The sequence below is a fragment of the Piliocolobus tephrosceles genome, chromosome 8, assembly GCF_002776525.5.
Source record: "Piliocolobus tephrosceles isolate RC106 chromosome 8, ASM277652v3, whole genome shotgun sequence".
Taxonomy (NCBI): Eukaryota; Metazoa; Chordata; class Mammalia; order Primates; family Cercopithecidae; genus Piliocolobus; species Piliocolobus tephrosceles.
The window spans coordinates 143015745-143043609 of NC_045441.1; the positions used below are offsets into that span (position 1 = coordinate 143015745).

Below are 27865 nucleotides of genomic sequence, written 5' to 3' on the forward strand. Positions count from 1 at the left end.
ACCCCATCTCTATTAAAAATACAAAAATTATCCAGGCATGGTGGTGGGTGCCTGTAATCACAGCTACTAGGGAGGCTGAGGTAGGAGAGTCACTTGAACCCAGGAGGCAGGATTGCAGTGAGCCAAGATTGTGCCACTGCACTCCAGCCTGCGCAACAGTGGGACATTCTGTCTCAAAAAAAAAAAAAAAAAAAAAAAAGAAAGAAAGAAAAACAAAAGAAATACATTTCATAAAGCTATAGCTGCCACAGATAGTGATTCTGCTGATGGATCTGGGCAAAGTACATTGAAAGCCTTCTGGAAAGGATTTATCATCTTAGATGCCATTAAGAACATTCATATTCATGGGAGGAGGCCAAAATATCATCAACATTACCAGGAGTTTAAACGAAGTTGATTCTAACCCTCATAATCTTTAAGAGATTCAAGACTTCAGTGGAGAAATTCACTGCAGATGTGGTAGAAACAGCAAGATAACTAGAAGTAGAAGTGGAGCCTGAAGATGTGATTGAGTTGCTACAGTCTCAGGATAAAACTTGAATGGATGAGAAGTTGCTTCTTAAGAGTGAGCAAAAAAAGTGTTTCTTGAGATGAAATATATTCGTGGTGAAGATGCTAAAAACACTGTGGAAATGACAACAGAGGGTTTGGAATATTCCATAAACTTAGTTGAGAAAGAAGCAGCAGGATTTGAGAGGACTGACTTCAATTTTGAAGGAAATTCTGATGTGGGTAAAATGTAATCCAATAGGATTGGGTACTATAGGAAAGCTTTTGTGAAAGGAAGAATCGATCAATGTGCAAACTTCATTGTTGTCTTATTTTAAGAAATTACCAGTTATGCCAACCTTCAGCAACCAACCCCTGATCAGTCAGCAGCCATCAACATCAAGGCAACACCACCTACCAGCAAAAAGATGATGACTCACTGAAGGCTTAGATGATTGTTAGCATGTTTTAGCAATAAAACATTTTTAATAACTTATGTACATTTTTAGACATAATACTATTGCACAGTTACTAATCTACAGCAGAGTATAAACATAACTTTTATATGCAGTTGGAAACCAAAAGATTTCTGTGACTCACTTTATTGTGGTATTCACTTTATTGTGGTGGTTAGTGGTCTGGGACTGAACCTGCCAAATCTTTGTGGCATGCCTGTATATGGCTTTCTGTTTTTATCTTTGAGATAGAGTCTTGCTATATTGTCGAGGCTGGGTCTCAAACTCCTTAAGCAATTATTCTGCCTGAGCCTCCAAAGTAGCTGAGATTATAAGCACATGCCACCAATGTGTATGTGTTTAAGCATGGATGAGAACATACCTAAACCAGACAAGAAGCTCCTCCAGGGCAAAGACCATCATTATTCAGAAACCTGGTACAAGGAAAAGCTCAGGGAGAGGAGAGGGGAGAAGGGAGAGCACAGAAAATGTGGTAATTGTAGCCAAATAAGTGGAGATATTTATCAGGACTTTTTAGCGACAAAAGACAAAATGCCAACTTAAACTAGACTAAACAAAAAAAGGAATATCTTACATTCCTGGAATGGTCAGATGTGGGTTTGGCATCCAGGGACTCAGACAGCATCCTGGGGTGTGTCTCTGCCTCCACCCTTATCTCCTACTATTTTCCTTTCCTGCTTTCCCTTTTCTGTAGTCTCTCTTCAGCTCTACTGCTTTCTGTGTGTTCATCTCACTCTTTTTCACTGCAAAACGTCTTCCATATGGCCAGGAAGACAAATCACTCTTGGGACCCTGAGGTCTGTATCATTCCAGTGCCAGGACCCAGCGGCAAGAAGCAGTAGACTCCAAAGCTCCAGGAAAGGCTTGAGAATACCTGACCTGCCCAGGGCGTGTCAGAGGCCATCACACAGGGCCCATGGCTGGGGTGGCAGGGATGGAATCCTGCAAATTAACATGCCTAGGTGGTATGCCCATTGTTGGGGCCAGGGCTCTGAGACAGCCCCTGAGCCACAGGCATAGGGGAGAGACAGCCTCAAACTAGGCAAACGAAAAGTGGAGGTCACCACTACAGCAGTTAGCCACAACATGTGAAAGTAAAACATAGGCAAATACTATCTTAAGTCATTAATCTGGTGAATATGATCTTCTATTTGTTGGTAGAATAGAGCAACTGTAGCTAAGTTAGTGATTACAGCAACATCTGATCAATGCTTTTAACTCAGACAAAGTAGCCAATTTCCTGCATACAAGGGTTGAAAGGCCTGTGAAGGCCACTGTTGTCCCCCATGTGGCCCATCCTGCAGGTGTCTCACCTCTACTCTGCCCCTATGCAGCAATGAAGGTGGTCATGGAAAACAAAACTCACCTTCTCTGTCGTTTAGAATGTCCTGGAACCGTGATGACAACCAACCAGCACCCTTCAGTGACTCCCATTGTTCTCACACAAAAGCACAGAGTCAGGAGTGTAACCTCTAGGATCCTGCGTCAGCGTCCCCTGCCACTTCTCCAGCTCATCCTCTCACCACCTGGCCTGGCCCAGCTGCTGGGGCCGCCTCCCTTCCTCGGAGGAGTGTCCTTCCTTGCCTTGCCCGGGGCCTCAGTGAACACTGCTCCCTCTCCTGTGATGCTCTCATTCCCCCTTCTTTCCCTGGGTAGCCTCTGTTCACCCGTAGATCTCAGCTCAGATACCATTCTCAGGGCAGACCTCACAATCACCTAGATGAGACCCTCAGGGTGCCCTGTTGGCACTTTTTACACTTCCTCCCAGCAATTCCCAGCCTGGAGAATGTCAGGGTGCCTGGCCAGGCCACCCCGTGGTCAGCCCCTGGAGGCTCAGTGACCCCCTGTGAGGAGGGCGAGTTTGTAAAATCCACAGCCTCAGGCAAGGCCTGATGCTGGTTCCTGCCACTGTTGTGCCCACCTCTCCATGTCCCTGGACTCATTAGAAGGGTGCCGTCTCTTCAGCTAGGAAATTCTGTAGCTCCTATGTTAAACTAAATAGCTTCAAGTGGACACAGAACACGTACTATCAAATGCTCAAAAGCATAATTTTATTTTGAGAACTTTTTCTCAGCTTTGGAAAAATAATACATCAGAATTCAGGTTAAAATGTGGGTTCAGGAGGTGAGAAAGATCCCAAGAGATTTCTCTGGGTGGGTAACTCTGAATAGGAAGATGTTCCTTTAGCATTTGAAAGCTGCATTGATGGGAAAGTGTTTATAGTGGTGTTGGGGCTTTTTGTCTTGATTTTGGTTGACGTTTTGAAAGAAGGAATGATGTGAGTACTTTCTGGTAAGAAGAGCAATTTTAGATTATCTACAAGCATTTCTCTTTCTTGGCACTACACTCTGCCCTTTGGCATTAAATCCTGAATTAATTTGCTGGAGTGGAAAAGGATGTAATACATTATACTGGTTTTTGAAGGAAAGGGCAGAGGGGATAAGTGGTAAAGTGAGGGAACTACAAGAATCCTGTGATTAAAATGCAGTCCTCTGTGGTAAGGATTGGATAGGTTGGTGACACTTATTATGCTAATAATATGTTACCTTTAAAAGTGCTTTATAACCTCCAGGATTTTCTCCCATAAATTACCTCCTTTCATCCTCCCTGTAACACCATGAAGCAAGCACGGCAGGTGTAATTATCTGTATTTCGTGGATAAGAAAATCAAAATGCAGAGCCATTAAATGGTTTTTTGCCATATCCTAGAGCTGCCTAGGCAAGAACCAATGAAAGAACCAAGCATTCTGGATTGGATTTTAGGCTGATGGATCAGCCTAAAATATGAAATATTCACTCAGAATAAACAGTTATAGCCATTGCAAAGATGAGATGAGGCCTTGCATGTCCGCTGCTCAGCACCGCACCAGGCCCATCGGACAGGCCCCGAGGGTGTTTGTGGCGTTGATGATGATGGTGCTGAACTAAATGAGAATCCTCAGGAATCTTAAACCTCTCATTGATCAACAGCCTTGGCATCTCCTCTGTATTAGTCCGTTTTCACGCTGATAATAAAGACATACCTGAGACTGGGTAATTTATAAAGGAAGACAGGTTTAATTGACTCACAGTTCCTCGTGGCTGAGGAGGCCTCACAATCATGGCAGAAGGCAAAGGGGAAAAAAAAGCACGTCCTACATGGCAGCAGACAGGACAGAATGAGAGCCGAGCAAAAGGGGAAACCCCTCATAAAACCATCAGCTCTCCCAGCATGTGGGAATTATGGGAGCTACAATTCAAGATGAGTTTTGGGTAGGGACACCGCCAAACCGTGTCATCCTCTATCCATCCGTTTTCCAGATAGAGCTACAAGCTAGTACGATAAAAGTTGTGTATTTGCCCAGTTGAGCAGTGAAAAGGGAAAAGGCCCAAAATATAGGGAATGTGAGGGCAAAATAGAGTCAGTGTGTAGTCATTCACAGATTGAATGGTGTGTTCCTGAAATAGAGCATTGGGTACTCTGAGAATGACTCCTGGCAATTTTAGGACTGCTTCCATGGGAAAAAGCACATAACCACGTGTATATATACGTATGTTATTAACCTTTTAACTCAACGGTAACTGGGCTTTCCACTACCGTCAGTTTCTGCATACAAGGCTTGAAGGCCAATTATACTTTATTTCCAGCGGTCTCTTCGTGTAATCTCTGCAAGAAAAGTCTCTTTCGATAGGATTTGCTGACTTTTTCTTCAATGTTCCCCACCTATGCTCCCGTCAGGCCATCACACTGCGTTCTTAGCAGTGCTGGGTACCATTAGTGTTCAGTCTTTCATAATCAAATAAACAAAACATTATAATAGGATTTCTTTTTGTTTTTTTTTTAGCAATTCGTACAGTTCTTTGATCAACCTATTTGTGTCCCTCATACACATATTTATTGCTCAGTGAACATGATTCATGCATTCCACTTGTAGGAATTTATCCCAGAGAAATATCAGAGATAACGGGTGAAAATTTTTATACCAAGATGCACACAATAGTATTTTTATTACAATAAAAAAACCAAAAGACTATATGTCAGATAATAGGGGATTAATTAAATAAACTGTCATATCTCTTCAAGGGCATGTCTCAAAGAATGTTTAAGAACGTGGAAAAGCGGCCGGGTGTGGTGGCTCATACCTGTAATCCCAGCACTTTAGGAGGCCGAGACAAATGGATTACCTGAGGTCAGGAGTTCGAGACCAGCCTGGCCAACATGGTGAAACCCTGTATCTACTAAAAATACAAACTTAGCTGGGTGTGTGGCACATACCTGTAATCCCAGCTACTCAGGAGGCTGAGGCAGGAGAATTGCTTGAGCCCAGGAGACAGAGGTTGTAGTGAGCTGAGATCGTGCAACTGCACTCCAGCCTCACCGACAGAGCAAGATTCTGTCTCAAAAAAAACCCAAAAAACATAAAAATAAAATAACATGGAAAAGCATTCCTAATATAAATTAACCATTATGTTATATGTTCTTAGTTTTATTAAAAACCAGATTTATACCTCCCCTACCAACACACATACATCTTGAAGGAAATAAAATACAGCAAAGTTGATTTGTGTATGTTCTGTAGAGACAGGATCTCACTCTGTGGTCCAAGCAGATGTTCACTGCAGTCTTGACCTGCTGAACTCAAGCAATCCTCCTGCTTCAGTGTCTCAAGTAGCTAGGACTACAGGCGTGTGCTACCACACTCAGCTAATTTTTTAATGTTTTTTGTTTGTTGTTGTTGTTGTTGTTGTTGTTGCTATTTGTTTTTGTAGAGATGGAGTCATACTGTGTTGCCCAGGCTGGTCTCAAACTCCTGGCCTCAAGTAATCCTCCCACTTTGGCCTCCCAAAGTGCTAGGATTACAGGCAGGAGCCACCATGCCCAGCTCAAAGTTTATTTGAAGGTAGTATTTTGTATATGTATGAGTGTGATCTGTGGGACAATGACATTTTTCTTTTTTTTTCATATATTCCACAAAAAAACAAATACTTGTAGTCACAGCTTGATGGCTTTTGCTGTGCTGTTTCCCAGTTTGTAGCTGTCCAGACTGATTCTATGATCTCATGCCAGCAGTTCACCTTTCAAAAACCCTAACGCTCCTTTACCCAGCCCCATCTTTGGTGTTGGTATAGCTCTCTCGCTTCTTTTTAGTACTTCGTAATAATTTTATTTCAGAAAATACTCAGAATTCCCACCATCATCCAGTTTCTGACATGAACCCATGGAAGGCATATTGTTCAGGAAGGTTGGCCTATGTCAGGGGCCTGACACCTGCATCGAAGCACCCATCAGGGGCCTTGTGTGGACCAAGCAAACATTCCGGCTCCACCTGAGTCCACATTCAGCATCAGCTGGACTCAGTAGGATCTGGGGCAGCAACGGTCAGCCAGCAGGGTGATATCACACATGTGCACCTCTCCTGCAGTATTCAGTGCTGCTGTCCCCCTAACCACACAGGAGCTGCCTTCTGCCCCAGCCCTGCTGCCAGATGTCAGCTCTGTGCAGGGAGCAGGACATCCACAGGAGGGAGTGGAATCTTCCCTGCCTGTGCCTCTGAGGAGCCAGGGGCATGTCTTCAGAGCCCTACCAGGAACGTGCATAAGGGTCACCAGACTGGGAGGAGTGGCAGCTGTAACTCCCTCCCGGTACTTATGGTTCTCCTCATCCCCATGCAACTTACCATAAATAATGCTGTCATGAATAGAGGTAATATTCAACCCTTATCAGGTTTCCAGGGCAACAAAAGCAGGAAGTCAGCTGATGGTTAAATTCCATGCAGAGAGGACTCACCTTAGGTTCTGAGTGCCAGAGTGTTTCTTCAATCTTTCAGCCGCAGCTGGTAATCCTAACTGTCTGTTGTATGGCCTATTAATGAAACCACTCGGGACCACATGCCACATTTGTAGCACACCCACAAATTAAACCCGTGCAGAGAAACAAGCTCACCAGGACTCCTTGTGTTGTCCTTGGAGGCCTTCCTCATGTCACTTGCTAGCAGCCACTGCCCGAGGACCTGCTGGCTTCTGTGGTCAGCTTTCTGCTTTCAGCGGGGTCTCCTTAAGAGATACATCTACAAGGTTGCAGATTTGGAGGCAGAATTCCTGTATCCTGGTGACATGTTTTATGTGTGTAGAGTGTCCCAGTGACAGGAGTTAGCTGCAGGATTGGCACAGTCTCCAGTGAAGACTCTCCTGTGGGCTTCAGGAGCAGTAACTTTCATATGATCATTGCTAAACCAATGGGGACAGCCACTGCCATGGCCAGCCAACCTGTTCTGTGCTTCGCCCTATAAATTATGTTCTATATCACATACAACAGGATCTTTCATTTTTATTTACCACAGAAATGTCAGTAAATTGTTCCTGATATAATTAGCTTGATCAGAAAATGTGGTAACTCAAGAGAAGCCGTGGAATAGAGGGAGAAATGCAATTGCCAAATAGTTACTACTATCTGGATATGTCTTTGACATTAGGAAAGCTGCTATAATGTGTCAATTAAAGAAACCTAGGCAATATTATAATTGAAGTTTTTAATTGATATATAGAGAGAATCTATTTCCCCCTAATTAATAACATGTTGGGTTCACTATGAATGTTTAATTTCCTTTCCATGATAAATAGTTGTCCCTAGGCTGGGCATGGTGGCCCACACCTATGGGAGGCCAAGGCAGGAAGATTGCTTGAGGCTAGGAGTTTGAGACCATACTGGGTGACAGAGAAAGACCCCCATCTTAACTTAAGAACAAATAATAAATAAATAAATAAATAGTTATCCTTTTCAATAGAAGTCTGGTAATAACATAACTAATTAATTTGCTGAATATCTTCTACTGATGTAAATATTAATGTAACTTTAGAATTTAACAAAGTGAAAGATGAAAGAAATCTCTTAGAGATCATCCACCCCAATCTCTCATGTTCAGTAACCTGCTCACAGCTGGACAGCTAGTAGTTTTAGACTGAAATTCAGGGTTCCATTTCAAGTCCAAGGTTCTTTCTTTTTTATCATCTCACCCTTAGAAGTATTGCTATCATTTTGTCAAATACTGAGCTGTGCAACATGTTTCCCTTTTGGCCTTGATTTTCCAGAACTAAAAACCAAATTGTGCCTAATTATAGTAATTATTCCATCCCTAGTTCCTGATGTAATTAGCCCACTCTTTAGCTATTTGTGTCTCTTTTATCATAACCATTCTGGGAACATGCAGACTGTGCTTTTATTGCAATTTACTTTGAATTGGTTTAAGAAATATTAATATAAATTATCACTTACTACACACACACACACACACACACACACATTTCTTCTTAGTAAGTTACCTGGAAGTTGTACTAACTTTTTAATTTCTCTTTTTAAATTATCTTACTGATGTAAATATTCATGAAACTTTTGGATTGATTTGACTTTTGGAAAAGTCAAATAAAGTCTCGATTAGTTAAAACCCAGCCAACTCACATGCTAAACCCTGGGATAGTTTTTCTGTATACAACATACATGGAAAAGAATAACAATAACACAGACAATATCAAGAAAAACCGTTTCTGGGAATTGATATAGATTTGATCTAATCCCTTTTTGTACATCCACACCAATAGTTTTGGACAATGAAAACTGATTGTCTTAGTCAATAATAATTCCATATTGTATACCTCATTCTATTTAATAAATCAAGAAAGTATAAAATCTGGAAATATTTCCCTAATAAGGACTGAAATTTCAAAGATCTCTTCTTTAGTTAGAAAATTCACCAAGTAAGTGTATTTAATTGAAAGTTCCCAATCCTCTAGATAATTCCAGTGTATTAGTCCATTCTCATGCTGCTATGAAGGAATACCGGAGACTGGGTAATTTATAAAGGAGAGAGGTTTAATTGACTCACAGTTCTGCATGGCTGGGGAGACCTCAAGAAACTTACAATCATGGGAGAAAGCACCTCTTCACAGGGTGGCAGAAGAGAGAATGAGTGCCCAGCAAAGGGGGAAGCCCCTTATAAAACCATCAGATGTCATGAGAACCAGCTCACTATCAGGAGAGCAGGATGGGGGAAACGACCCCATGATTCAGTTATCTCCATCTGGTCCCTCTCAAGACACAGAGATTATGGGAACTACAATTCAGGATGAGATGTGGGTGGGGACACAGCCAAACCATATCATTCTGCCCCTGGCCCCTCCCAAATCTCATGTCTTCACAATTCAAAACAAAATCATGCCCTTCCAACAGTCCCCCAAAGTCTTATTCCAACATTAACTCAAAAGTCCAAGTCTAAAGTTTCATCTGAGACAAGGCAAGTCCCTTCTGCCTATGAGCCTGTAAAATCAAAAGCAAATTAGTTATTTCCTAGATACAATGCAGGTATGGGCATTGGGTAAATATACCCATTCCAAATGGGAGAAATTGGCCAAAACAAAGAAGCTGCAGGCCCTATGCATGTCCAAAATCCAGTAAGGCAGTCATTAAACCTTAAAGTTCCAAAAATGTGTCTCACATCTAGGTCATGCTGATGCAAGAAGTGAGCTCCCATAGGGGGCAGCTCTACCCCTGTGGTTTTACAGGGTACAGCCTACCTCCCAGCCACTTTCATAGGCTGACATTGTCTGTGGCTTTTCCAGGTACATGGTGCAAGCTATTGGTGGATCTACCATTCTGGGGTCGGAAGGATGGTGGCCCTCTTCTCACAGCTCCACTACGTAGTGCCCCAGTGGGGACACTGTGTGGGGCTCTGACCCCACATTTCCCTTCTGCACTGCCCTGGCAAGGTTTTCCAGGAGGGCCCCACCTCTGCAGCAAACTTCTACCTGGACATCCTGGCATTTCCATACATCTGAAATCTAGGTGGAGGTCCCCAAACCTCAATTCTTGACTTCTATGCGCCCCAAGGCCCAACGTCACATGGAATTTGCCAAGATTTGGGGCTTGCACTCTCTGAAGCAATGGCCCGAGCTGTACCTTGGCCCCTTTTAGCCATGGCTGGAATGACTGTGACACAGGGCACCAAGTCCCAAATCTGCACACAGTAGAGTGGCCCTGGATCCAGGCCAGGAAAGTATTTTTCCCTCCTAGGCCTCCAGGCATGTAATGGGAGGAGCTACCATGAAGGTCTCTGACATGCCCTGGGGACATTTTCCCTGTTGTCTTGGTGATTAACATTGGGCTCCTTGTTACTTATGCAAATTTCTGCAGCCAACTTGAATTTCTCCCCAGAAAATGGGATTTTCTTTTCTATCGCATCATCAGGTTGCAAATTTTCTAAACTTTTATTCTCTGCTTCTTCTTGAACACTTTGCTACTTAGAAATTTCTTCCTCTAGATACCTTAAATCATCTCTCTCAAATTTGAAGTTCCACAGATCTCTGGGGCAGGGGTACAATGCCACCAGTCTTTCTGCATAGCAAGAGTGACCTTTACTGCACTTCCCAACCAGTTCCTTATCTTCATCTGAGACCACCTCAGTCCGGACTTCAATATCAGCATTTTCATCAAAGCTATTCAACAAGTCTCTAGGGAGTTCCAAACTGTCCCACATCTTCCTGTCTTCTGAGCCCTCTAATCTGTAGGAAGTTCTAAACTTTCCCACATTTTCCTGTCTTCTTCTGAGCCCTCCAAACCGTTCCAACGTCTGCCTGTTACCCAGTTCCAAAGTAGCCTCCACATTTTGGGGTATCTTTATAGTAGCACATCACTCTCAGTAGCACCAATTTACTATTAGTCTGTTCTCACACTGCTATGAAGAAATACCTGAGACTGGGTAATTTACAAAGGAAGGAGGTTTAATTGACTCACAGTTCTGCATGGCTGGGGAGGCCTCAGGAAACTTACAGTCATGGTGGAACCTCCTTTCAGGGCAACAGGAGAGAGAATGAGTGCCCAGTGAAGGGAAAAGCCCTTTATAAAACCACCAGATCTTGTGAGAACTAACTCACTATCATGAGAACTGGATGAGGGAAACCACCCCATGATTCAATTATCTCCATCTGGTCCCTCCCAAGACACATGAGAATTATGGGAGCTACAATTCAAGATGAGATTTGGGTGGAGACACAGCCAAATCTTATCATCCAGTTAACTGAACTTTCACAGAGTTTACTATAACCTATAATTTACTATAACTTATATTACTAAGCCATATTTATGCTAAAATGTTTATTTTTAAAAATGAAACTAATGAAAATTTCATGTATTTTATAAATACCCAGAGGGGGCTTGCCCAAGGTAGACTGAGTGGGCTTACTTGGGAAATGACAAAGAGATGAGTCTGGCAGAAAGAAATAGAAGATGAGAAATAACTTGGCACAGGCTGGTGATGGCTTTGAATCCCAAGCAGAGGTCTTCCCACTTTTACCTGGTAGGCTCAGAAGAAGAAGAACTAATAGGATAACATTTTATTTTATTTTATTTTTATTTTTATTTATTTATTTATTTTGAGATGGAGTTTCACTCTTGTTGCCCAGGCTGGAGTGCAATGGCGTGGTCTTAGCTCACTGCAACCTCTGCCTCCCGGAGTCAAGCAAATCTCCTGCATTAGCCTCCTAAGTGCCTGGGATTACAGGCACCTGCCTCCATGGCTGGCTAATTTTTGTATTTTTAAAGTAGAGATGTGTTTTCACCATGTTGGCCAGGCTGGTCTCGAACTCCTGACCTCAGATGATCCACCTGCCTAGGCCTCCCAAAGTGCTGGGATTACAGGCATGAGCCAGTGCACCCAGCCAGGATAACATTTTATAAAAAGAATATTTGTTGAGCAAATGTACATTGAAGCCTACTTTAATTTCAATCTATTTTTCAGACAAGGAATCACAAACTCGTACAATTTTCCAACCTTATCATTGGAACACTTGCTAATACGATGCAGACGAAGTGGGATTGTGATAGGCTATTTTAAGTACTTGAATTATGAGACAATTTTCAACTGTAATAGCCCAAATGGTACCCTGCAGCCGTCAAATGTGAGGAACTTCAGTGTGAGGATTGACACCAAATGGAACCTCATCTACCCACCTGATGAAAATTGATGTTCCCCTGGCTGTCACCCTCAGCTGTACCCTTTGCTCAAGAAGTGCTTTGTTTTGAGGGACTTTATGTTGTATAAGATGTGGTTTTACCTGTCATCCATAGGTGATGAACCTGCCATCTCTGTCGCCTGTCTCTCTTTAGACACTAACTTCCATTTGCCTATGGAGCAACTACCTGGAAGTCTCAGAGGCATCTCACAGTCATCCTGCGCAAACCCCACTCTGACTTCCTTCTCCAAACCTTCTCTTCCTTCTTCATTTCCCATCTTAATTCTTAGTAACCCATATACTCTGTCACCTAGGTGCGAGGATGAGAAATCATATTTCCTTCTTGTTCCCGCCACACACCCACACCCTGTAGATTCTGACTCCTACTTTTTTTCAAATCCGTCTTCTTTTAGATCTCATTTTAGTAGTTTGTGCTTTCACTATTTCTTAGGCCTCCCCACCTCCAGCCTTCTGCCTCCCATCTCCCCTCAGCCATCCTGGTGATATTTCTGAAATGAAAATCTGATTATCTGGCTCTTCTATGACTTTGCTTTCCAAGTTCACCTATCATGAAGAAAATGAAGCCCCAACTCCCCTGGAACAGAAAGCTTCCCATAGCCTGACCTGTCCCCCACTCTTGCTGTGTCTTTTACCACCCTGCATCCCTACCCACTTACTGTTTTACAACTCTTCCAACCTACTTGTAGTCCCCTAAATGCATCAGATCCGCGAGCCTTTCCACACATGGATGCTGACATCTGAAGAGTTCTCCCTTCAACTCTCCCCCATGCACACCGAATGAGTTCTCCAGGCCCCTCCTTGAAAGCCTTCCCCCTTCACCCCCGGCTATAGTTTACTGCCCCCTTGTAGTATATGCTGCTCCTGGATGTAGGAGAGCAGGTGCATGCCTGATCAAATGTATCTTTAATGATCAACAAATGTCAGGTAAACAGATGCATGGGTTAGTTGGTTCCAGACATAGAATTTACTCAAAAAGAGAGCATGTTTTTTTTTTTCTCCCAAATAGCCCAAACTGGTTTTCAAGATAGTCCAATATATTATGCCATTTTAAAAATTTTATTTTCCTTTTAGATGACACAATAATTGTACTTATTTAATGTGGTACGGTGTGATTTTTGTTTGTTTGTTTGTTTGTTGTTGTTGTTGTTTGAGACAGAGTCTTGCTCTGTTGCCCAGGCTGGAGTGCAGTAGTGAGATCTCAGCTCACTGCAACCTCCACCTCCCAGGTTTAAGCGATTCTTCTGCCTCAGCCTCCCAAGTAACTGGGATTACAGGCGTGTACCACCATGCATGGCTAATTTTGTATTTTTAGTAGAGACGGAGTTTCTCCATGTTGGTCAGGCTGGTCTTGACCAACCTGGTCAGAACTCCTGACCTCATGATCTGCCAGCATCGTCCTCCCAAAGTGCTGGGATTACAGGTGTGAGCCACCACACCTGAATGAGTGTGATTTTTCAATACATGTATACAATGTGTAATTATCAAATTACAGTAATTAGCAGATTCATCAGCTCGAACATTTATCATTTATTTGTGGTGAGAACACCCAAAATCTTCTCTTCTAGATATTTTGAATAGACAATATATTATTGTTAGCCATTATCACCCAACTGTGTAATGGAATACTAGGACTTATTCCTTCTACCTCATTGTAACATTGACCAGTCTCTCCCCATTACCCACCTGCACACAAACACACACACACACACACACACTTTCCCAGTACCACTCTACTCTCTACTTCTATGAGAGCAACGTTTTAGATGCCACGTATGAGTGAGACTATGTGATATTTGGTTTTTTGTACCTGGCTTATTTCACTTAACCTAGTGTCCTCTAGGTTCATCCATGTTGCTGTAAATGACAGGATTTCATTCTTTCCTTTGGCTAAATACTATTTCCTTGTATATATGTATACCGCATTTTCTACATTCATTCATCCATTAATGGACACTTGGGGTGATTCCATGGCTTGCCTACTGTGAATAGTGCTGCAGTGAACATGGAAGTGCACGTATCTCAGTGTACTGATTTCATTTGCTTTGGATGTCTACCCAGTATACAACCATATGGTTGCTGGATCATACAGTAGCTCTATTTTTCCTTTTTTGAGGAACCTCCATACTGGGTTCCATAATGGTTGTACTAATTTACATTTCCACCAACAGTGTATAAAATGTCCCCCTTATCCATATCCTCACCAGCATTTGTTAATTTTTGTCTTTCTGATAACAGCCATTCTAATGGGGGTGAGATGGTTTCTCATTGTCGTTTTCATTTGCATTTCTCTGATGATTAGTGATGTTGAAGATTTTCTCCTAGACCTGTTTGCCATCTGTATGTCTTCTTTTGGGAAGTGTCTATTCAGTTCTTTTGCCCATTTTTTAATCAAATGATTCGGTTTTTGCTATCAAGTTGTTTGAGTTCCTCATGTATTAGATACCAACCCCTTGTCAGATGCATCATTTGTAGATATTTCCTCCCATTCTGCAGGCAGTCTCTTCACTCTGTCGATCATTTCTTTTGCTGTGCAGAAGCTTTTTAGTTTACTGTAATCGCCTTTTTCTATTTTTGTGTTTGTGCCTGTGCCTTTGAGTTCTTTTCTATAAAATCCTTGCCCAGACTAATGCCACGAAGTATTTCCACTGTGCTTTCTTCTTCTTGTTTTATAACATTGGGTCTTATGGCTAAGTCTTTAAACCATTTTCAGTTGATTTTTTTCAGTGGTGAGAAATTGGGGTCTAATTTCATTCTTCGTATCAAGATTATTTTGAATAAAACTTCTAAATGAAAATTTTAAAAGTTCAGCCCTTTGCTCTGAGTTTTTGTCTCTGTTCTACTCCCACACCCCACCATCTTTAGTTACTGTGGAACCCACAGTGAGGGCCTCTTTAAAGCTGGCTCGCTTGGATGTTAGATTTCCTCCTCCCTTTTATAATTTTTTTTTTTTTTTTTTTTTTTTTGAGACCGAGTTTTGCTCCTGTCACCCAGCCTGGAGTGCAATGGCGTGATCTCAGCTCACTGCAACCTCCACCTCCCGGATTCAAGCGATTTTCCTGCCTTAGCCTCCTGAGTAGCTGGGATTACAGGCACCCACCACCACGCCTGGCTAATTTTTATATTTTTAGTAGAGACAGGGTTTCACCATGTTGGCCACACTGGTCTCAAACCTCTGACCTCAGGTGATCCACCTGCCTCAGCCTCCCAAAGTGAGTCTTCCTTTTCTTTAAGATCTTTATCTCTCTGCCTTTGAGTCACATCCAGGAAACTATTCATCCCCCCACTGCTCAGGAGCACCACTCTTGTGTCTGAACATCTCGGGACTTACTAGGTTTTGCCCCATTGCTCTTTCAAAAATTCCAGATATTCTGCTTTCCATATGTTTTCTTTTTTGGTTGTGAATTAGAGAGTGACAGCCTTCTCTCATCACTTAAGACTCCTCCTCTCTTGTTCTTCAAACTCGAGTACAGAGGCTACGTGGTGGCGTGTTTGGGTGAGTGATGGGCTTCGTACACATGGATCTTATTTATGCAGGGGTTGTCTTGGTTACATCCCAGCCTCTCCAGAGCAGTGATGTTAGGCTGGGATCTGGGGGCTCCAAAGTGGGCTGTATTGGCCGGGAAGCCAGCAAAACTTGCATCCTTCAAGTCTGTATGAAATTAAAGATATACAGAAGTAATGTGGCCATGGGGTTGGAAGGAAGGAAGGTTGGAACACAAAGGAAAAATGACGTGTGGACCCTAGTCTCATAAACTCTACTGGTGAGGTCTGCAGAGGCTACTAATATTTGTAAAGGGTCAAGTCTCTGCACAGTCGGCTTCCAGCAGGCATTGGACAGGGCCCTCCGTGGAGGCCAGGTACCCGGCAGGATGTTCCCCTGCCTCCCTTGGCCTGGAGTCGCTGCTGCTTCTCTGCAGGTCACTGTCCCCGTCAGCTGCTGGAGCCTAGTGTTCAGCAGAAATGGGAAATGGAGTCTTCCAAGGCTGGGCCAATTGTCGTTGCTCTGAAAAGAGCTTGCTTGTGCTTCATTGGACATTGCTTCAGCATCAACATGAAGGTCTCTGTCTGGAGGCTTCAGGGGGTGCCAGGGACCAGACTGGAGAGCAGGCCTCAGCCTGCGCCCACGTCCGACCTCTCTTATCCTCTCCCCCGAGCTCCTGCATCTGCTTCCCACAACCTCTCGGCCTGTAGGATCTGTTCTGTTGGTGAGGAGGGAGTACAGCACGAGTACAGAAGGTCTGTGATGGGCAGATTGTTGAGCCTTCCCGCTGGAAGGTTGGGAGCTGAGCAGAGGCTTACAGGGGTGTAGGATCTGGACAGGTGCCGAGGGAAACAGAGCATTTGGGTGAGGAGAAGAGTGAATTAACGGACTGAGGAGAGAACACACCTGTGCCGTGCCCAGGAGAGGAGGCACCGGCAGGCAGAACTTCCGGGCGGGGCGCCAGGGCCAGGGCAGCATGGAGGAAGTGGAGACAGTGGCCTTGCCTGTCCTGCAAAAGCCTGTGAGTGTCCCCATTGCTTACTAGTGGGGGCTGGACAGTCCCACGTGAGGACCACGAAGCAGACGCCATCATTCTCCTGGGCCTTATGTACATCTCAGCATGTTTTGGAAACCTGAGCATTTACCTTGTAAAAGTTTTCTGGACGAAGGGACCGAGGTCTGACAGCAGAGAGCACGTGCTCCACTCCAGGATAACAGGGTCCCCCAGCTGCAGCAGGACGGGGCTTCCAGTGGACACTGGGCTCGGGTGTTTCAACAGCATCTCCAGCTGCAGGGCCCCGGTGCCACAGTTGGGTTGAGGCCACAGAATCCATTGCAGATGCAGGTACTGGCTGAGTGCCCACAGGGCAAAGGCCATCCTGAAAAAGAGGTGGGCAGCCCCTTCACCAGAACGGAATGTAAGTGCTGAGTCAGCCAACAGGTTCCTTGACTGGTGGATCTCTCGGTAAGAAGGGCCTCCTGCCAATGTGGACCCACAGTCACTGGGCAGCTGACGACAAAGCTCCCGGCAAGAGGATTTTCCTGAATAAGCCTTGAGAAGAGGGCAGAATGGGGCCAGCTGCTGCCACAGCTGCCGTGTCTGCTGGAGACATGCTGTGACAATGACAGGGAGACATTCTTCTGTCCCCACCTAGTTCTGTGTGGGTCTCATGAGTGTGAGCTTCTGGCATCAGGTTCCTTCTGAGTGAAGAAGAGAATGTGAGAGGTGGCATTGTGATCAGAGTTGTTGATGGTCTGGTGCATTTTTGTTTAAAAAATCACACCTTTCATTTATTTAGCAAGTTGTGGTCAAGATGCAACGTGCCATAGTCACGAGACCACAAGTTCTGGAACCTGCTGCATAAGGTCCAATCCTAGCTCCTTCTGTTAACTGCTGACTTTGGGCAAGGCATTTAACTGCCTCGTACAACTGGGTTTCAATCCCAGCCGCACCCCTGACCCACCAACTGCTGGGCAAGTTACTTAACAGCTGTATGCTCCTGTGTCTTCATCTACAAAGCAGGAATGATAGTACCTGCCCCATAGGGTTATTTTTAAAGATTAAGTGAGTTAATGCTTGTAAAGCGTTTTAGAAGTGTCTGCCCAACATACACAAAACTTCACCCAAAATAGATCAAAGACCGAAATACATGTGAAAACTGTAAAAAGCATAGAAGCATAAGGGAAATGTTCATGACCATGGATTGGGCAGTGGATTTTTAGCCGTGACACCAAAAGCATAAAAAAGAAAAGAAAAAAAGAAAAAAGAAATAGATAAGCTAGACCTGATCATAATTGAAAGCATTAATCCTTAACATTCTAGCTCAGATGATACCTCCTGTGAAGCCTCTTCTAACCCCTTCAGAGAGAATGGATTTTTTTATAAAGGAGACAGTAACAACAACAGATGTGATTGAGCATTTCCTTCAGGCCAGGCACTGTTTTACATACTTTGAGTTGGTTGACTCACTTGCTCTTTACATCCATTTAAGATTAGGTTCTATTGGCCACGTGCAGTGGCTCACACCTCTAATCCCAACACTTGTGAAACCAAGGCTGGAGGATCACTTGAGGCCAGGGGTTCAAGACCAGCCTAGGCAACATAGTGAGACCCCATCTTGGCCAAAAAAAAAAAAAAAAATACCTGGGTGTGGTGGTGTGTGCCTGTGGTCCCAGCTACCTGGGAGGCTGAGGCAGGAGGATTGCTTGAGCCCAGCAGGTTGAGGCTGCAGTGAGCTATGATCACACCACTGCACTCCAGCCTGCACAACAGAGAAAGACTCTGTCTTCCAAAAACAATGACAAAAGATGAGGTTTCGTTATTATCCCTGCTGCCAAATGGAGAAACTGAGGTACAAAACAGTCCGGCAGCTGGCCCAGGCCATGCAGCACATCCTCTGTGCTCCCAGCATGCGGTGTAGACACCATCGTGTAGCCCGGAGCACACTGAGCTGAGTACATCCAGATTCTCACTGTGAATGGGAACTCCTTAGGGCCAATGACGTCCCTAACCCTGCATCATGGGACCTCAATGACTTCTGCGGGCCTGAAAGTCACATCTTGATTGTGGAGGGATTTGGGTTGCAGACTAGAGGTTTAAACTTTATTCTGAAGTGAGCAGAAAGTTATTTCAGATTTTTAAAAAATGCATGAGACAAATCGTGTTTCAGTAAAGACAAATCTGGACTGCGACGTATGAGATAAATCGGGGGTGGCAGCAGGAGGCAGGGAGTTGAGTGAGGGCGACCCACGGTTGTGAGTGGCTCCAGGTGGGTGGAGTGAGGCCACGGGGATGGTGCGTGGACTAATCCAGACAGTGAAGGCCACACCTAGGGAGGCTTCAAGCCCCTTTAGGAACAAGAATCTCAGGAACTCAGAGGAGCCTGAACGCTCTGCCAGCCGTGCACGTGGTGGATAAAAAGTAAAAATTCATGCACTCACCCCAGTATTTGATCTCAGCACCCAGGATTTCTCAGCCTCCTGGGGGTTAGCATCGCAAAACCACAGGCAGAACTTGATGCCTTCCATCATCTTTTCCTCAGATATCTTAATCTGAATATCAAAAGGAGAATGTGAGGCACAGTGACTTATGCCTGTAATCCCAGCACTTTGGGGGGCTGAGGTGGGTGGATCACTTGAGCTCAATGCCTCAAGTGAGTTTGAGACCAGCCTGGGCAACATGGCAAAACCCCATCTACAAAAAATACAAAAATTAGACAGGAGTGGTGGCTGGCACCTATAATCTCAGCTACCCGGGAGGGTCAGTGGGAGGATTGCTTGAGCCCAGGAAACAGGTTTACAGTGAGCTGAGATTGAGCCACTGCACTCCAGTCTGGGTGACAGAGCGAGTCTGTCTGTCTCAAAAAAAAAAGGAAAACGTGAAAGATTTTCAAAGCAAGATACACTCTTCTTTATAGCTTGTTCTTTCATTTTCCTTCCATTAGAAATAAAACCAAAGCAAAAAAAAAAAAAAAAAAAAAAGGATTTAATATCCATCATAGCAAACTTTACTAACTGAAAATAATAATTGGCTATAGTCTGATTTGATTCAAAAATCCACTGTAGGCTTACAACACATTTATTTAAAAAAAAAAAAAAAAGCTGAAACTTAGTAATACATCTTACCCTTAGGCAAACTCATAAGAACAGCTGCTGAAATTAAATTAGGATGTATACTTGTTTCTGGAAGTTTTCCATCTCATTTCTGGCTGAAATGAATCCTTGAAGAGCCAGGAGGGCTGAGCAGAAAACGAATACTTGTCGCTGCTTTCAGATCCATCCCTCCGTGGGAACAATCTAGGGAAACTGCCTTTTTCATATTTTCAGTAAAAAACATTCCATATTCGTGCCATTTCCTGTATTATGCAAAATACCTTCTCTCCATAGTCTCTTAAATGACACTGCAATATTTTTCCTAGAATTTCTTGAAAGAAAACAGGTGGTTTGATCCCCACTCTTGGTCTGCATGCCCGATTTCTGTAGACACTGGGTATTTGCAGTCTGGGCTGCATCAGGTTGTGAGGTACCCATAGGGATGTGGGCAGAGAGTTTAGAGACAGAAAACCCAGGGCAGAATTGATCCATGCACCAGAGGATACATTGTGTAGGACAATTTATAGCTTAGGAGCTTCAGGAGACATGAGGTGGTTCTTGGGCCACAGGTTCTCAAATTTAGCTGCATATTGTAATCACCTGGGATGTTTCTTAAAAACGCTGATGCCTGGATTCCATTCCTGGAGATTCTGACTTTGGGTTGGGCTGGTGGATTGTGCATTAGGTTTTTCAAATGCTCCCCAGGCCATGTATATGCATCAAAATCTGAGGACCACCAACAGAAACCATCTCCCCCTCATCCCCAGAGAGGGGGTGACTTGCCTGAGGTCAGAATTATAATATCTTCTAGTGTACCCCAACTCTGCAGATGGTTCTCTATCACCCAGTGGCCCAAGAGATCAGTTTGAGAGCAGCTTTGCCTCATCCCAAAATTTCACCCCAGACCTCAGGTCACTTCCCATGGTCAATGGGTTCTTCTCATAGTCTCAATGGCTGATCCTCCTCCATCTCCACGGTTAGTGCTCCTCAGATGATAGCAACAGGCTCCTCCCATTTGCAGCCTGGCTCCCTTCTCTTCGCCACACCATCTGCCTCCATACTCATCTTCAGGAGACTCGAGTGTAAACACGTTGCCTCCAACTCATACCTCTTGCAGGGCTTCCCATTGCCTTTGGGACACCTGAGTGTGGCTTCCAGACCCTCCAGGAGCTGGCTCCTGGCCTCCTGAGTATCCTCTCTTGCCCCTCCTGCATGATTCCACTTGTATGATGTCCCTGGAGTTGTCAGACTCCTAGAGACAGGAAGTAGAGTAGGGGTGCCAGGGGCTGGAGGGACGGGGAGTTACAATAGTATTTAACGGGGACAGAGTTTCAGTCTGGGAAGAGGGAAAGGTTCTGGAGATGGATGGTGGTGATGGTTGCACAAAAATATGAGCATACTTAATTCACTGAACTGGACACTTAAAATGGTTAAAATGGCAAATTGTATGTAATGTATATTTTATCACAATAGTAAATTTTTTTCAATAACATTCTGAGGAAAGCCTTGCCTGCCCTTTGCCTGAGTTAGGCAGCTCTGTTTTGTGTTTGCAGAACTCCACATTTTTCCAATCAGACCATTGTCCTGCTTAGAGTCCAACCTCTTTACAGATTGTAAGTAGAATAATGGCACATTTGGAGTTCTTGCCTATTTACCACTGTGATCCTCCCTGACTGCAGAGTAGGTGCTCACTGAATAATTTTTAATGAATGTTGTTGAATGAATAAAACCCAGATCTACAGTGTCCCAGCCCATCAATCTTAATTGCTAGGAAAAATTGGATTGCAAAAGTAATCCAATTTGATATTGTATTAGTCTATTCTTACATTGCTATAAAGAACTACCCAAGACTGGATAATTTATAAAGAAAAGAGGTTTAATTGACACACTGTTCTGCTGTACAGGAAGCATGGCTGCAGAGGCCTCAGAAAACTTTTAATCATTGTAGAGGGGAAGCAGGCACATCTTACATGGGGGAGCAAGAGAAAGAGAGTGAAGGGGGAGGTGCTATACACTTTTAAATAGCCAGATCTCATGAGAATTCACTCACTATGATGAGAAGAGCAAGGGGGAATCTACCCCCATGATCCAGTCACCTCCCACCAGGCCCCACCTCCAATATTGGGGATTACAATTTGACATGAGATTTGGGTGGGGACACACATCCAAACGATATCATTCCACTCCTGTGCCCTCCCAGATCTCCTGTCCTTCTGACATTTCAAAATACAATCATGACTTCCCAAGAATCCCCCAAAGTCTTAACTCATTCCAGCATTAACCCAAAAGTCCAAGTCCAAAGTCTCATATGAGGCAAGGCAAGTTTTTTCTGCCTATAAGCCTGTAAAATCAAAAGCAAGATAGTTACTTCCAAAATACAATGAGGACACAGGCATTGGGTAAATGCTCCCATTCCAAATGGGAGAAATTGGCCAAAACAAAGGAGCTGCAGGTCACATGCAAGTCTGAAACACAGCATGGCAGTCATTAGATCTTAAAGCTCCAAAATGATCTCCGTTTACTCCATGACTCATATCCACTGCACACTGATACAACAGTGGGCTCCCATGGTCTTGGGCCACTCTGCCCTGTAGCTCTGCAGGGTTCAGCTTCCTTGGCTGCTTTCACAGGGTGACATTGAGTGCCTGGGGCTTTTACAGATGCATGCTGCAAGCTGTCAGTGGATCTACCATCCTAGGGTCTGGAATACAGTGGTCCTCTTCTCACAGCTCCACTAGGCAGTGCCCCAGTGGGGTCTCTTGTGTGAAGACTCCAACCCTACATTTCCCCTCTGCACTGCCCCCAGTAGAGGATCTCCATGAGGGTTTCACCCCGCAACAGACTTCTGCCTGGACATCCAGGCATTTCATACATCCTGAAATCTGGGTGGAGGCTCCCAAACCTCAACTCTCACACTCTGCACACCCACATGCTTAACTCAAGTGGAAGCTACCAAGGCTTGGGGCTTGCACCCTCTGAAGTAACAGCCTGAGCTGTACCTTGGCCGCTTTTAGCCATGGCTGGAGCTGGTGTGGGCACAATGCAGGGCACCAAGGCTGCACAGAGAAGTGGGGCCCTGAGCCTGGCCCATGAAACCATTGTTTCCTCCTAAGCCTCCAGGCATGTGATGGGAGGGGCTGCCTCAAAGGTCTCTGAAATGCCTTGGAGGCATTTTCCCTATTCTCTTAGTGATTAACACATGGTTCCTTTTTATTTATGCAAATTTCTGTAGCTGGCTTGAATTCCTCCCTAGAAAACGAGTTTTTCTTTTCTACCACATAGTCAGGCTGCAAATTTTCCAAACTTTTATGCTTGGCTTCCCTTTTTAAATATAAATTCCAGTTTCCAATCATCTATTTGCTCATGCATAACAAAAGTGACCTTGGCTGCCATTCTTAGTAAGTTCCTTATCTCCTTTTACCACCTCAGCCTGGACTTCAATGGCTATATTACTATCAGCATTTTGGTCACAACCACCCAACAATTCTCTAGGAAGTTTCAAACTTTCCCTCATCTTTCTGTCTTCTTCTGAGTCCTCCAAACTGTTCCAACCTCTGCCTGTTACCAAGTTCTAGAGTCACTTCCACATTTTCAGGTATCTTTGTAAGAATGTCCCATTCTCAGTATCAATTTTCTGTAGTAGTTCGTTGTCACATTGCTATAAAGACCTACTTGAGACTGGGTAATTTATTTTAAAAGGGGGTTTAATTGACTCATGATTCTGCAGGCTATACAGAAAGCATGGTTGGGGAGGCCTCAGGAAACTTTCAATCATGGCAGAAGGTGAAGGGAAGCAGGCACAACTTAAATAACTGGAGAAGGAGGAAAAGAGCACAGGGGGAGGGGCTACACACTTTTAAACAACCGTATCTCATGAGAACTCCCTCACTATCATGAGAACAGCAAGGGAGAAATCTGCCCCCATGATCCAGTCACCTCCTACCAGGCTCGGCCTCCAACATTGGAAATTACAATTCGACATGAGATTTGGATGGGGACACAAATCCAAACCATATCAGATTTTAAATAGCTAGAAGTATCAGACTACAAATTGTCCAGTCATGGTAAGTGATAACATTGGGTGAAGAATGTGGAATTTCAGCCTCTGATTAATCCTTACAGATATATTCTGTTGGAGGTGTGTAGACCTCTAAGAATTTTGAGACTGCCTTTGTTCTATCTAATAAGTACAAAAGGAAAATGAAAACTGGGTTGATGCTTTCAGATTTTTTAAGAACCACCTATTTATAACCACTTCCTTGCTTAATAGTATGCTTTTTTTTTCTCTCTTTTCAAATCAGATATTTATTTTTGAAAACAATATCTACTACTGTGCACATGTCGGGAAACAGGCCATCCGCGTGGTCTCCACTGGGAAGGAAGGTGTGATTTACAATGGCCTCAGTGACTGGCTGTATGAAGGTAAGATGCGCAAGGAGAGAAAAAAGCAAGATTTGTGGTTGCTGCTGCTGCTACATTGGAGTTGGGTTCTTTTTCTTTTTTCTTTGACTTTAACTGTAAATTAAACTCCAGTTTCTTGTGGTTCTGCAAAATTTAAAAGATTTTGTTGGAGCTTTTAGGATCACTCTGATCAGCATCAGGGAACAGCATCAGGCTGTTGTCAGGGGCCTGCAGTATTGCGCACTCACCTGGGGCAGGTATGCTGGCTTTGGACTTTGCAGGGCCCTGCAATTCGTCCCGGAAGGGCAGGAGGCTCATTAATGGGAGATGTATTATATCAGGAGGTGACTTCCAGGAATGCTCAGGGACTGCAAATGCGCATGTGTCTACCCCTCTCCAAGACATAAGTGCCTTGTTTGCCTTGGGAAGGGGACAGTTGGAAAAGAAGGAATGAGTTACGTCTTTCCAAATAAATCATCAGAGTAACTTGCTGCTGAGAGCGCCTCCAACTTGCTGGACATTTTCTACCCCTGGTTTGCCTTTTGCGCCAGAAGAGTCGTGCTGTATACATTATTAAATAACTAGAAATCAGAGGGGGAAGCTCTCTTCTTAAACTTTGATAACCTGTCTCCATGCTCATGACCCTTCATCATAACAATAACAACCAGGTATTGATTGCTATTAGCTGCCAGGCACTGCTGGAAGCACTTTGTTTTCTGTTACTTCATTCCACCCCCTGTCTTAGTTTGTTCAGGCTGCTGTAACAAGGTGTAACAAGATTCCACAGACGAGGTAGCTTAAACAATGAATATGTATTTCTCACAGCTCTGGAGCCTGGGAAGTCCAAGATCAGGGTGCTGGCAGACCCAGTGTCTGGTGAGGGCTCTCTTCCTCACTTGCACATGGCTGTCTTCTTATGTCCTCACCTGGCAGAGTAGAGAGAGCTCTGGTCGTTTTATCTCTTTGTAAGGGCATGAATCTTTTTTATTTCTTTATCTCTTTATAAGGGCATGAATCCCATTCATAGGGGCAACACCCTCGTGACCTCATCACCTTACAAAAGTGCCACCTCCTAACCCCATCACCTTGGGGATTTGGGTTTCAACATACGAATTTGGGGGGACACAGTCATTCAGTTCATAGCAAGGTTCTATTTCACAGATGAGGCCTGGTGAGGTTAAATAATTGGCCAAGTTTACACAAGGGTAAGGAATATTTATTGGGGAAGGTCATTGTTCAAGTTCAGGATAATTACCTTTTTAGAATTCCACATGTGGCTAGAGTAAGCGTATGCTTTCCAGCATGGGGCTGGTGAACAACCCAAGTTCTTCTCAGCCTCCTGGCCTGAGACCATGTGGTCACAGCAATAACTCACCCTGCTAGGCTGGGTCAAGGGAGGGTCAGGGAGATTCTGGGTGCATTCTCAAGCCAGTATCACTTTCTCCCAGTACTGTGCATGTCTCAGGCTGGTATTCTGCATTTTAGCGGCTTTATGCATCATAAATTATAAAGCAGATGGATATGCAAGCTTAGTGTTACCTCCTAGCATAATTTCACTGAAGCCATAAAGTTCTATGACTTGATTTTTAATTTTTGTAAATGGAGGTATAATTTGTACACAATAAAACGCACATCATAAGGACAGTTTGATGAGTTTGGCAAATGTATATGCTATATAGCCCCAGTCAAGACGTAGACCATTGTCATCAGTCTAGAATATTCCTTCAAATCCCTTTCCAAGCGCTTTCTCCCTAAGTCTGTCTTCCGGAGACTGCCACGGTCCTGGGGGCTAAGCAGCCCATCTCTAACAGACCTACTGGAACCCAAGCATCCACATGAGGCTGGCCTCCCCTGTGTGGTCACCTTTGAGGCCCCATGTTTATTGCGATGTGGCTGCCAGTGCTCAGAGCATGCTGAAGAGTCCAGTTTCCTTCTGAGCCCCAGGAGAATCAACCCTGAGATTTGATTGTCACATGAGTCCTTGGCCACATCGGAAAAAGCCACTGGAATGAAAGAGGGGACACAGTCCGCTGTAGTTATGCCTCTTCTGTGCAGATACAGCCCTAGAAATGGTTTGTCCCAAGATGTCCCCAGCTCCACCGAAGAATCACAGGCAGCAGCACAAAGGGAAACTCTGGAGGGGCTGCACCTCTGCCCGGGGTGCAATCCCTGAGCCTCTGGGGCTTGCCTGCCCCCTGGACTCAGTAGACTATTGACAATGAGGACTCTAAAGCCCCTTGAATGCTGCCCTTGTGTGGAGGAAAAGGCCTTATACCTAGGAGCAACTAGACAACCAGGTCCTGTGTGCTTCCTGACATCTGAGATCCCACTAACAGCTCTTTTGCTTGGGTATAAGATCGGCTCAAGATCTGGATAGGGAAGAGAACCCAGGGACTGGAGATCAGAACATGAGTGGTTCAAAGTAAGGCTGTGGAGCTGCAGGGACCCAGGGTGGAGACCTGGCCCAGTCACGGGACATGACAAGGGTCTTCCACTCCATGGACCTCAACATGCTCATCTGTACATGGGAAGAATGTCCCAAACACTACACTTTCTGAGGACTGTGTGAGACTGAGTGGAATGCGTGCAGCATATGACATGGTCAGCAAGGGACAGTTGCTGCTGTTGTTTCTTATAACAATAAAAATAATAATTATATAGTTATTACTATTATTGTAATTATTTGTTAGTACTATTTTTATCACAAAGGAAAAAAAGATGTTTAAAAAAGAAAAATAGGCATAGGTATCAAGGCAATGTTACCCAGGTGGTCATTCTGCCACAGAGCAGAAATTATCTGACCTGAAAAATTCAAGAGAGATCATTGCAAATAATAACCCCAAGGTGTATCCCCTGCCCCTAAGAGAAAGGGCCCCTAGAATTTTGGCTGCAGGAGCCTAGGCATTGTCTGGGACTAATCTCCCTAAAAAATCCATAACCAGGAGATTTAAAATATCTTTTTTAGTATCTTCTTAATAAAATAAAAAGTTCATTGCTTTGCCATTCACGTTAAGCTTTTGCTTTAGCAAATCCATTGAAAGGACTTTTTTCTTCAAGGCATTTACATGAAATTGTGTTGATGTGATAACAGAGCCCTAAATATTTTAAATCAATCATAGTTGATGTGGCAGCTTAATCTACTTAGTGTTGTTCCCTGGAAGGTTTATATGCTGATGTTTAGATTTCTGAGGCTGAGAGCACAGGAGCCCTGGGGAATCTTGCTTCCTTTTTTAATAATGGGAAAGTGAACTTTGATTATTGCTTTTGCCTACTCTGTGACTTAACTGTTTCAATTCCAAACTCTTCCTTTAAAAAAGTTCAGCCATGGGGGGAGATTAGAATGAAAATACCCTAAAGCATTTGCAGAGGGACTCATTCGCTTGGAGATGTTAGTTCTAAGAAGATAAACTGTGTACGTGGGAAACAGCCACTGCAGTCCATAACTTGTTGGCAGAAAAATGCCTTATTGATTTGTTTTGTTTCCCAGAAAGGATCTTAAACATACTAGACGTTGCAAAATATTGGAGACTGAGGAAGAGAAGAGGTGGACAGCCATAGAGGCTTCTGGGAGTCTCCATCCCTTGACCTAAGCTTTAAACACACAAAGTGGGAAAAGCTCCAGTTTACTGAAGCAGTCACCCGTGTGCCAGAATGTGAGCTCAGCACTGGCTGTGAACTCAGCACTGGCTGTGAACTTAGCACTGGCTGTGAACTCAGTGTGTCTGTCTTGCTGATTCTCTAAAGAGAGACCTTTGGCTCATGGTGGCCACAAACTGATTTTGATAAGCAAAATGCGTATCTTCATTTTATGCTTCTGGGAAAATGTCATAAAATTACATAGAATTTTGATTTTAATATAAAACTAAAGATAGCTTAATAGAGTCCTACAACTTTCTTAAGGTTTTTTTTTTTTTTTTTTTTTTTT

The 27865-nt window shown here is 44.0% G+C and overlaps 1 protein-coding gene across 9 annotated transcripts in view; it reads left to right on the forward strand.

Moving 5' to 3' along the window:
* The window catches only part of DPP6 (dipeptidyl peptidase like 6), a 1140747-nt gene that overhangs the window by 951972 nt on the left and 160910 nt on the right, over positions 1 to 27865 (forward strand). For all 9 annotated transcript variants that reach the window (XR_003306682.2, XM_026447005.2, XM_026447006.2 and 6 more), the window contains one exon: positions 23841 to 23961. Coding sequence is in view for 8 of the 9 variants with exons in the window: in XM_026447005.2 (XP_026302790.1) it covers positions 23841 to 23961 (121 nt within the window). In the remaining variant the exon portion in view is untranslated. The remainder of the gene's footprint in view (positions 1 to 23840; positions 23962 to 27865) is intronic.